Genomic DNA, 12,464 nt, shown 5'->3' with positions numbered 1-12,464 from the left:
CCTGGATTTTAAAGGATTTCTCTCCATGAAATCTAGAAAATGAGCCCCAGTTTCTTTGAGGACATGTCCTCTTCCTTTGGCAGCGGAGGTCAGTTTCTCTAAAGCGAGACAGAGACTGTCAGTCCCTCTGCTGGTAACAGGCTTGTCTGCAGTTTGCACAACACTGCCATGGGATGTTTGGCTTGGAAAAGACACAGTGGGATCATTTTCTTCATGGTGCGATTGATGTTCAGAGGCTCGGGGAACACAGCCAGAGCTCTGCAGGAGAGTAAAACACAACTGAACAGGATCAGTGATGATGCAGCTTCATCTCTGCACAACGTATAAACATGTAATTACATCCAACAACCAGCAGGTGGTGACAGAAGCTCATTAGAATAACACAACGGGAGCCACCATCCTCTGTTGTGCAGATCCTTCAAAGTAAAAGCCTGAATGGTAAAAATCTTCAGTGGATGTGGAGATGACTGGCTTCTGCAAAATGACAGCTGAAGGCGTGAGGAAGTCTTCATGCTGGTGACGTCAGGAGTTCATCTGCAAAACCGCCACTTTCACTCCTGCACACTTCGGCTTTTCAAACTCCATTTTTCTGACTGTCTCTTTTTTGTCCTGTGTGTGTGTGTGTGTGTGTGTGTGTGTGTGTTGTATTGACACTGCATGAGGAGTTGCTGTGAGGGACATGAGCTTCATGAATGACGAGTCAGCTGCTTTCTAACCTGACGGCTCCCTTGTGGAGGCGGGGCAGCCTGGAGATCAGCACTCACACCCTGTGGGAACAGTGGGAACAGTGGGAACAGTGGGAACAGTGGGAACAGTGGGGACAGTGGGAACAGTGGGAACAGTGGGAACAGTGGGAACAGTGGGGACAGTGGGGACAGTGGGAACAGTGGGAACAGTGGGAACAGTGGGGACAGTGGGAACAGTGGGAACAGTGGGAACAGTGGGAATAGTGGGAACAGTGGGAGTGTGAAAGTGGGTTTGGGCTCGTCACCAGCAGGACGGACACAAAAGGAGGAAAGCCAGAACGAGTGGGAGAGGCTGAGCAGAACAAATCCAAGAGGAGCTTGAGCACTGAAGTTCCCCCTCGGGTCTCCTCAGGGAGCTGACGGCAGCTCGTGTCTCCATCACTCTGACACTGAGGGAAAGATTCACAACCAACATGCTGCTGCTTCATGGCTGCAGAGCCACATCACATAGAACACATCTACATGTCTCCTGCATCATTTTAGACACATTTCCCAGGAATTCAGCAGCTCACGTTCAGGATCTGCACTAGAATCTAAAATAAAGTTGTGTGTGTACTAAATGTTAATAAAGTGCAGGCTGTGTGAACTGTGTTTGTCCCAGTAAACTCAACTGCAGCAGAAACAAGGTGTGTTGCTGGACTTTGACCTCATGGCTAATAAAAAAAAAACAAAACGCTGCCCTTCAGGTGTAACCCCCGTGGTGAAATGCTGGAAGACATGAATGAAGCGGGAGTGAGGATTTCATGCTGGAGAGCAGGCGCAGTCGTGTCAGAAACAGCAGCAACAAGCGTTTTCCAGACATGAATATCAGAGAGGAAAATAATGATCATAACCAACAAAACCAACTGGACACAGAACAACATCATCAACAAACTGGAGCATCTGTGTGCTCACACACACACACACACACACACACAGTGGGGAGGGGAACTGTCAAAATAAAAGTACAAAAGTTAAACCTGTACAAATATAGATTTAAACCAGTTTTTCATATTTAATTGACACAGCTGTTAGATGAGAATGCCAGAATGCCACTTTTATTATCCCCAAAGGGCAATTTGTTTCACAGCCAGCAGCAGAGAGAAAAAAAAAAAAACAGAAGAACAATAAATAATCCAAACATCCCATCAGAACACATCCCACAGTCACAAACACAGACTGTCTCCAGGATGCCTTCAGGGTGCTGACAGCAGCAGGAAGAAAGGAGCTTCTCAGTGTGTTTGTTGTGCATGGTGGCAGAAGAGATCTGCGCCCTGATGGCAGCAGCACAAACTCTCCCCACAAGGCAAGAGGCTCGGCTCCTCCACAAGTGACTGGGCCTTCTTAAGAGACCTGACTCTGTTCAGCTCATTCATGTCGCACAGGGGCGGAGCTTCAGTTCTGCTGCAAACCGTAACAACACCTGTAAAGGTGGGGGGGGGTGGTAGTGCGCTTCCTTCTGAAATCAATGCACTTTTCTTTAGTTTTTGCCACATTCATATTTGAAAAGGATGATTTACACCTGTCGATCAAATCATTTCCAATAGGACCGTGAACCATCAGCTAACCGTGCTGTGGCGTGGACTTGAACGCAGGTCAGCTGACTGACAGACGGGCTGACTGAGCCGTGCGTCCCCCCAGCAGCCGTCTCACATGGACTTTGCTGCTGCCTTCACACTTCAGCTCAGTGTCATTCCTCACAGGACCACTGGAGCTCTGCTGGCTTTGAAGCGGAGCTGCAGGCTGTAAGAAGCTGCTGAACAAACGACCAGTGGGCTCATTCTGGGTTTTGCTTTTTTAGACGGCGTCCGGGCGCCTCTGTTCCATCCTCTCTGTGAGGATCCTTGATGTTTGTCTGTCCGGGCTGTTTCCTCGCCTTCTGCCCAGTGAGCGCGGGGACGGGCTCTGATTAGGATAAGCAGTTTGGAAAATGAGTGACAATACAATGTACAATGACAAGCCTTTACACTGAAAAGCCTGTTTCCCTGTGGGTGTGACACAGGTGAGGTCAAAGTTCAGGTGTGAATGCAGCTGCAGACTCCATTTTGAGACGACAGAGCACAGCAGGAGGACGGTGACAACAGGGTGAGTGTTATTCCAACATTATTGTTGTTATTATTATTAGTAGTAGTAGTAGTAGTGGTATTCTGTAACTGTAAAAGTGTGAGTCACCTGTCGAGGGAATAAGAGTCAGAATGACCTCAACAGTTTCTCACAGATCCAGCTGATTGAGTGTGTGTGTGTGTGCCTGCAGTACAGAAGATGAGTGTGTGTGTGGAGGAAGAGGAGGGCAGAGCAGAGCCTCCGGCCTCCAGCTGTCTGTCTATGAGGAGCGACTGGTCTAAAGACAAACCTCCAGGCTTCAGTCCTGATCCTGGACCTTCACACACAAAGTAAGAGCTCTGTTACACTGTCAAACTGTAAGTCTGCCTCATGCAATCTGATTAAATGGGGAAATCTTCATGATGACCTACACAGCACTGTTAACAGCCCCCATCACTATGGCCTTCATATTGAAATGAAACAGTCCCTTATACCCTCGACTGAACGGAGGTGATCAAAGTGAAGCAAAGCTCCTGAGATCTGCAGCTCAGTCTAATCAGATCCAGGAAGAAGCTCCTGCCTGAGTCACAGGTGGACTTTGACACAGACCAGGATATGTCGGACCAAATAACACACGGCCACGATGAGATTACGATAAGAGACACAGCAACTAGATCAGGAAGACAGAGCTGATCAGCACAAATACGAGCCAAGTACAAAACACATTATTAAAGTGCAGAGTGCGATATGTGCATAACTAGCTGTTGTAAAACTGAAGATACAGTAATAAATTTATTTCTTTACAACATATAAACCTACACTTGAAGCAAGAAAAAAACTTGTGATTTTACTAAAATTCTGTTTTCACTTTGTCATTATGGGGCACTGAGTGCAGATTGATGAGAGAAAAAATTAATTTAAGTGATTGTAGCATCAGGCTGCAACATAACAAAAGTAAAAAAAAAAAAAAAAAAAGCGGGTCTGAATACTTTCTGAATGCTCTGTACGTTTCCTTTAAGTGTTTAACAGATGGACTGAATCATGGCGTCTACACGGGTCACAAATGAGCGTGTTACCCCTTTACACTTCTGCCAATCACAGCTGAAGTCCATAATTACCCAGGACTGTTGGTTCAGAGCGCAGGACTGAAATGCCAACCAACCGGTTTACACTGAGCTCAAGTCTCAGATTGTAGCTCCGTGCAGAAGATGTACGACCAAAAAGGGAGAAAAAGTCAATAAAACTCCTGCATTTGTTTTTGGTCTGTCATGTTGCTTTTGTAGCTCATCTCCCTCGTGCCCATATTTTCAAAAAGCTTTGAGTCGGAGCTTTGCAGCTGTAAATAACATGCACACAACATGTAGGTCTGCTAATGAACACAACTGCTGTCATTATCAAAAGTTCAGATGGCCGTAATGTCACAATGTGCAGCTTCACATGTTGTTGTCTGTCTGTCACTAATGACATGAATAAAACATGTGTTTGCAGAGGTCAGCAGCACAGGCAGAGAGCAGAGCCTCCAGCCTCCAGCTGTCTGTCTATGAGGAGTGAGCGGTCTATAGGAATACCTCCAGACTTCAGTGCTGAACCTGGACCTTCAGCCACAAAGTAAGAGCTCTGTTATACTGTCAGACTGATGGAACATGATGACATGAGATTATTTTCATGAAGCAAAGACAGCTGTGAGGATATCAAGACAACAGGCTGCAAAGAGAAAGAGAACTTTTCACTGCTGAGTAATACAGCTGCTGCATCCACTGTGATCAAAACATCACAATAACCATAATGTGATTTTTACTTTTCCATTTTAATGGCCCACAGAAAAAAATATTGCTTTTTGTTTTACTGTTGTTTACAAAAAAATATTAATCCAAAGGTTCATTTATTTTCCAGCTCGCTGTCTGTCCAGAGTTTGCCTGGGAGGTAACAGTGCCTCGGCTACTGAGGCAGCAACAGAGAAAAACTCTTTTTTATTGTATTTTTCTCCTGAAATCAGCTTGTAGAATAAATAATTTAATGCAGAAGAGACTGCAGAGAGCAGACTCTAATAAGTGTTGTCCTTGTTCATAGAGGAAAAAAGAAAAAAAAGATAAAGACTTGAACTATGAATTTGTTTTTGGAGCCATACCAGATAACTCAGCTTTGAAGCTGATGTTGCTCCTCACCACACAGGAGCAAACACCCAACATCCAAACATTGTTGAAAGGACAGTTTCATGGGTTTAGTTTGGTCACCGAGGTCGATCCTGGTTCATAAGTTAAAGCAAATATAGTGAATGAAATGAGCTCCACATTGAGAAACAAAGCAAACCTCACAGTACAATCAAAACACTAAAGCAACCTCAACAATACAAACACATTTCTGCAGTTTGTAGTCAGGAATAATGAAGAATGGACCCTGTTGATGAACCAATGATTAGCAACTTTTGGTAAAACACATGATGATATGACTGTTTACATTGACAATAACATTAATTACTGACAGCTACATTAACAAAGCACAGAACAGCTACAGTGTTGAATCCATCCATGATCGCCACAGTGACTTTCATCCATGAGAAGAGAAAATTAATTTTACATGTTGTGTCATCATGATGTTGTTTTAGTACTTTAGAGTTTCAAGAGAAGATTTAATTTTAGTTTACAGTCTCAAAATTGTTTTGGTTAAAACAACGATTTTTTTTTTAATTGGTCATGAAGAATTTGCTTCTCCTCCACAGAGAGAGGAAGAGGAGCAGTGAGGCTGTGGAGGAGCAGCTGTCCTGCTGTGCTTTGTGTCAGGAGGTCCTGAGGGATCCAGTCTCCACCAGCTGTGGACACTGGTTCTGCAGACGGTGCATCACCTCAGACTGGGACCAGTCTGGTTCATCAGGAGACTCTGCCTGTCCCCAGTGTGGAGAAAGATCCAGAACAAGACCTGGACTGCAGACACCCAGTCAAACCAGCCCAGTGGACGGCGGTCTGCAGGAGGTTTTAGACGAGCATAAGATCAGTCTGAGGAGGAGATGTGAATTTGTGACAGAAGGAACTGCTGCAGCAGGAAGTGGAACTCCCCTCAACAGGATCTACACTGAGCTCTACATCACACAGGGACGGAGGGAAGGGGTTAATACCCAACATGAGGTGTGGCAGCTGGAGACAACATCCAAGATGGAGACCCTCAGTGACACTCCAATCAAGTGCCAGGACATCTTTAAACCCTTACCTGGCCAACACACACACATCAGAGTAGTTGTGACGCAGGGCGTTGCTGGCATTGGAAAAACCTTCTCAGTGCAGAAGTTCACTCTGGACTGGGCAGAGGGCTTGGAAAACCAACATGTCAGTCTTGTGGTTCTGCTTTCGTTCCGGGAGCTGAACTTGATCAAAGATGAGCGCTACAGTCTTCTCCAGCTGCTCCGTGTTTTCCATCCAACATTACAGACGGTCACAGCAGAGAAGCTCGCCGTCTGTAAAGTCGTGTTCATCTTTGACGGCCTGGATGAAAGCAGGTTTTTATTGGATTTCCAGAACAATAAGGTCGTGTCTGATGTCACACAGACATCATCAGTAGACGTGCTTTTGACAAACCTCATTAAGGGGAATCTGCTTCCCTCTGCTCTCCTCTGGATAACTTCCAGACCTGCGGCGGCCAGTCAGATCCCTCCTACATGTGTGGACAGGGTAACAGAAGTGCGAGGGTTCACTGACCTCCAGAAGGAGGAGTACTTCAGGAGGAGATCCAGTGATGAGGAGCTGTGCAGCAGAATCATCTCACACATCAAGGCGTCCAGGAGCCTCCACATCATGTGCCACATCCCAGTCTTCTGCTGGATCACTGCTACAGTTCTGGAGCACATGTTGACTACAGACCAGAGAGGAGAGCTGCCCAAGAGCCTGACTGACATGTACTCACACTTCCTGCTGGTTCAGACACAGAGGAAGAAGCACAAGTACGATGAGAGACATGACAGGAGTCAGCAGGAGCTGATGGAGACTGACAGGGAAGTTCTTCTGAAGCTGGGCAGGCTGGCGTTTGAACATCTGGAGAAAGGCAACCTGATGTTCTACCAAGAAGACCTGGAGGAGTGTGGTCTTGATGTCACAGAGGCCTCGGTGTACTCAGGAGTGTGCACAGAGATCTTCAAAACAGAGTGTGTGCTCTTCCAGAGAAAAGTCTACTGCTTTGTCCATCTGAGCATTCAGGAGTTTCTCGCTGCAGTCTACATCTTCCACTGCTACACCAACAGGGACATGGAGACACTGAAGACTTTTCTTCGGGACTTTGAAGACATTGTTTATTGTAATGTCAGTGATGACAGTTATATTTCTGATCCTCCATTCATTGGAGGTGACTATAGCTATAAAGAACCATACCCGTATGACCCCATATTCCAAAGAAAGAGCCGGAGTAGACATGATGACAGTATACGATCCCTGGATGTCTTCCTGAAGAGTGTCATGTCTAAAGCCCTGAAAAGTGAAAATGGCCACCTGGACCTCTTTGTCCGTTTCCTTCATGGCCTCTCACTGGAGTCCAACCAGAGGCTCTTAGGAGGCCTGCTGGGTCGGACAAAGAGCAGACCAAAAGACATCCAGAGAGCCATCAACAACCTGAAGGAGACGAACACTGAATATATCTCTCCTGACAGAAGCATCAACATCTTCCACTGTTTGATGGAGATGAACGACCTCTCAGTACATCAGGACATCCAAAAGTTCCTGAAGTCAGAGAACAGATCAAGGAAGAAACTCTCTGAGATCCAGTGCTCAGCTGTGGCCTACATGCTGCAGATGTCAGAGGAGGTTCTGGATGTGTTGGACCTGAAGACGTACAGAACATCAGTGGAGGGACGACAGAGACTGATCCCAGCTGTAAGGAACTGCAGGAAGGCTCGGTTAGTCCTGATGTGAAAACAGACATTACACAACAGTGTAGAGCAGCATTCACACCTGAGAGCATCAGAGTTACAATAGAGATAGATAACATACTGTACATTAACACACTGTCTGTACTGTAAAGGTTGTTCTTAATTGGGGGAGTGTCTTTTCTACTGCTAAGATCAAATATCAGCAAAGTTTACTTAATTTTTCAGGTACCTGTGTTCATGAGAGAAAATTTAACCACAACAGACAGATGTATTTTCAGGTGGATAAAGGCTACAGCACAAACAGTATTACATGACATAATTTTCAGTGTATTTTCTTTTCATTTATGTTTGTTTTACAAGAATTTGAAATGACCTAGCTGAGGAACTTAGCCTAAAACTTCCTGTTCTTATACATTAAGAACTTGGGAAAAAAATCATTTAATACAGTACAATACAATTCACATTTGATCTGTAATTACAGGCTGTCTGGCTGTGAACTCTCAAAGACTCACTGTGAAGTTGTGGCCTCGGCTCTGAAGTCCAACCCCCATCTGACAGAGCTGGACCTGAGTGAGAACGACCTGGTGGATTCAGAAGTGAAGCTGCTGTCTGCTGGACTGGAGAGTCCAAACTGCAGACTGGAGACTCTGAGGTCAGACTGCACTTTATTTGATCTGCACTGACATGAAAATTATGTGAATTTTGTTGTGACAGCTAACCTCCACACTGACAGATAAAATGATAGAATAAATGAAATGAAATGAAATGGTTTAAGAATAAAGCTCATGGTTTTCTTAACGTCAGCACATGAAAGGAATGATCAGCATGATTATTCCCAGGTCAAAGGCCCTGTTTCCTCCTGGCATCAACATCCGTTCTGCGTGATCCAGTCCCAGGTGGACAGGACTGAGACGCTTTTGTCCACATTGCATTAGAGGTGTAAACAGACATGGACGGACTGAAGGACCGCCCACTCACCTGACCTCTGACCCCACCCAGACACCCCCACACCCTCAGCCAGACCGTCACTTTCCCAGTAAAACAAATTTCCTGCCTGATTCTGCCCAGTGCAGCGACGTGAACTCTGCCAGCCTCACTGCTGGGTTCATCATTACAAACACACTGTGCAGTCAAGCTTTGTTCAAACTTACAGAACTTTATTTTGAATTCTAGTCAAGATCTCAGTGTTTCTAAAGATACTAAACATGTCCTGCTGCATTATGGGGAAATGTGCAGAAAATGATGTTCAGCACATCATTTGAATATTTCACTTCAGAATATGTGAATGCTGCCATTGTCATGTTATATAAAAATACCGAAGATGTTCACTGTAAATAAACCTGAACAGATCTCATCAGATTATATAATCCTGCATGGTTTCAAACTGGATTTCTAAACACCTTTGTGTCCAATATTATTTTATAGCAACATGATTTCTTCTTTCTTCAGACTGAGTGACTGCAGGTTGACAGAGAGCAGCTGTGCTTCTCTGGTCTCGGCTCTGAAGTCCAACCCCCATCTGACAGAGCTGGACCTGAGTGACAACCAGCTGCAGGATTCAGCAGTGAAGCTGCTGTCTGCTGGACTGGAGAGTCCAAACTGCAGCCTGAAGACTCTGAGGTCAGACTGCATTTCATTAGCTCTGTGTTTACATGAAATATGAAATGAATATTATTTTAATGTTGTACTGTTGTTGCAGAGATCTGTGTAAGTTCAATATTATGTTGATGCATGATGATTACCTTAATGGTAAAGCCCATAATTTAGAGTAGCATTTAAAGGTTTTTGATGATGACATGGACATGTTGAGCTGTAGATTTTCCATTTTCAAAAAGGAAAAACCCTACGCTCAATAATTTAGTCTTCAGTCTCCTCTTGGTCGTTCAGGTTGCCATGTATTTTAACCAGTGTTGCTTGTTCCTTGTTGCATCGTGTCTTTGAACCTGGCACTGTGCTGGGCTCAGGAGTTTGGAGTTGAATCTGCTAATTAAATTTAAAACCTCCTCAGCTCTCAGATTATAAGAGGTTCAAGCAGGTTTTCTATCAAGTTCAGATTTATTTTAGAGCTATGATCTTTATTTATTTATTTTTTTTTCAGACTGAGTTCATCCATCTTTGATTTCTAAACACCTTTGTGTCCAATGTTATTTTATAGCAACATGATTTCTTCTTTATTCAGACTGAGTCACTGCAGCTTGTCAGAGAGCAGCTGTGCTTCTCTGGCCTCGGCTCTGAAGTCCAACCCCCATCTGACAGAGCTGGACCTGAGTGAGAACCAGCTGCAGGATTCAGGAGTGAAGCTGCTGTCTGCTGGACTGGAGAGTCCAAACTGCAGACTGAAGACTCTAAGGTACAGAATCTCTTTTCCTGTGTGAAGCTCTACTTGAACAGCAGCAGTGGTTTGTTAAAATGCTTCTTTCTCTGCAGGCTGACAGACTGTCAGGTCACAGATGAAGGCTGTGCTTCTCTGGCCTCGGCTCTGAAGTCCAACCCTCATCTGACAGAGCTGGACCTGAGCTACAACTACCTGCAGGATTCAGGAGTGAAGCTGCTGTCTGATCTGGTGGAGAGTCCAAACTGCAGCCTGAAGACTCTGAGGTCAGTGGAGGGGTGGAGTCAGTCCATGTAGACGAGCTTCATTGGTTGGTCTCAGGTAGTGGCAGTTCTAGAGTGACTTGAAGTGGATAACACCTTTCTCCAGGTTTCAGATGGACCCCAGTTAAAGGCTAAACAGAGCATCTGGAATGTGGCCAGCTGTAGGAAACATCCCAGTGTGCATGTAGGAAGGTCTAAGTTGTGCAGGATGACACAGCAGTCCAGCTGCCTTCAGATGGCTGCATGGACGGCCATGATTCACTTAGTCCCATTTAAACTGGGTTTCTGATGTGCACGTTAACACGTCTACTGGATGAAGAATTCATGTCAAAGTGAAACTTGAAATATGACGCACATAAAGGGGTTGATGTCTCTGTGACTGAAACTCCACCAACTAACAAACCTGCACAGAACGCCTGCGTCTGCTCTCAGACGACGAGGGACGAGGGAATTTTTGAGCCCAAAACTGCAGCACAGCACCGATTTCCATCCACACACAGCACTTCCACGCTCCCTGCCCATCTCTGAACAAATGATGTCATGATGAGCAGAGAGTTACTGAACAGGTTCAGGAGGGAAACAAAGTCCAATTAATCCCAGCAATTAAATGATGATGATGATGATGATGATGATGATTTAATCCCTACAGGCTGGAGGATGTAACAAATTGGATTAAAGCTGACAGCCTGAGGATATGTGAGTACTGAGACAGTATGAACACACACACACACACACACACACACACACACACACGCACAGAGTGTATGTTTCTGAGTGAAATGACACAGAAGAGGACAGATGTTAAACCTGGACCTCCAGCAGAGCAGCAGCATCCTGACCTTCATCTTTTTGAAGGTCAGCTTTGTAGAGACGCTGCTGACAGTCACATGGCTCTCTGTGTTTTTCCACTTTGTTTTGGTGTGTGTGTGGTCCTGATGCAGAAATGAGCTGTGAACGTGGATTTCCACTGTGTGAAACAGACTTGATGGGCTCTGACAGGAAGCAGACACATTAAACAGACAATCCACATGGTACTTGTGCTGTGAACACAGCTGCAGTCTGGATGTGCTGCAGCTCTGACTGACAGCTGATGAAGTGAGTCTCAGTAAATGAGGATTTCTGATGTGTGCTGTGTGTCTTCTCCCCATCAGATGCCCGTCATCTCACACTGGATCCAAACACAGCGCACAGATTCCTCCGTCTGTCTGAGGACAACAGAGAGGTGGAGATGATGTCTAAGCAGCAGTCGTATCCTCGTCACCCAGACAGATTTTATCAGGAGCCTCAGGTTCTGTGTAGAGAAGGTCTGACTGGGCGATGTTACTGGGAGGTCCAGTGGAGTGGAGAGGTTGATATAGCAGTGACTTACAGAGGAATCACAAGAAGAGGTTTTGACTCTCGGCTTGGAGCCAATAAACAGTCGTGGAGTCTGAGGTGCTCTGATGATGATAACAGCTACACTGCCAGACACAACAGGAAGGACACCAGCATCTCTGTCCGTCCCCGTGGATCTGACAGAGTAGCAGTGTATCTGGACTGCTCTGCTGGAACTCTGTCCTTCTACAGAGTCTCTTCTGACAGACTGAGACTCCTCCACACCTTCAGCTCCACCTTCACTGAGCCTCTCTACCCTGGGTTTGGGCTCTGGTCTCCTGGTTCTCGTCTCGTTCTGCTGCCAGTTTCTGAGAGATAAAAACTTCTGGCAAAGCCACCAACAAGTGTTTGGGAAAATGTTGCATAATGTGATGGATATGAGCAGCTTTGGATTAATATCATTGTGCTAGACAGATATTATGCAAGGCCAAAGCAGTGGATTACATGCACACACACACACACACACACACACACACAGTCATTTAAAAGGTGTTTAAAAACAGACACAGACGAAGAGGAAATTCATTTGTAATAGTTTCTAGTTAAAAATGTCCTTTAAAAATGTCCTGTGAAAGAAAACGGTTAAAAAGCGGTTGTAAATATTTGATTGGAAATACTTTATTTGCAGTACATTGGAGTTTGAAAGTGTATGTTTCTTTAACGATTTATTTTGTGAATATTTACATGAAAAAAAAAGAAAATGTTATAATATCTACCTGTTTGCTTACCTGTAAAAGAAACCTGAAAGAACGAAAATACAACTATGATAGAAAACTGTTTATAATGAAAAAATGCTGTTGTTGTTGTTGTAATATGTTACATTTAAAGAAATCCTTTACCTTTGTAAATAATTCTGAAAGTTATACATCCTCAATAAA

General features: G+C 44.8%; 1 protein-coding gene across 1 annotated transcript in view; it reads left to right on the top strand.

Annotated features, from left to right (window-relative positions):
• LOC115379172 (NACHT, LRR and PYD domains-containing protein 12-like) overlaps positions 1-12,012 on the top strand; it is a gene marked incomplete at its 5' end in the record, with an annotated part of 32,999 nt that extends 20,987 nt beyond the window's left edge. Inside the window, 7 exons of the mRNA XM_030079892.1 lie at positions 8,099-8,269; positions 9,067-9,237; positions 9,797-9,967; positions 10,045-10,168; positions 10,851-10,908; positions 11,364-11,898; positions 11,937-12,012. Coding sequence (XP_029935752.1) covers positions 8,099-8,269; positions 9,067-9,237; positions 9,797-9,967; positions 10,045-10,168; positions 10,851-10,908; positions 11,364-11,898; positions 11,937-11,958 — 1,252 coding nt within the window. The remainder of the gene's footprint in view (positions 1-8,098; positions 8,270-9,066; positions 9,238-9,796; positions 9,968-10,044; positions 10,169-10,850; positions 10,909-11,363; positions 11,899-11,936) is intronic.
• Between the last annotated feature and the right edge of the window lie 452 nt (positions 12,013-12,464).

Source organism: Myripristis murdjan, chromosome 20, assembly GCF_902150065.1.
Source record: "Myripristis murdjan chromosome 20, fMyrMur1.1, whole genome shotgun sequence".
Classification (NCBI taxonomy): Eukaryota; Metazoa; Chordata; class Actinopteri; order Holocentriformes; family Holocentridae; genus Myripristis; species Myripristis murdjan.
Note: the sequence above shows the minus strand (reverse complement) of the source record. Positions and strands in the feature narration are given on the sequence as shown.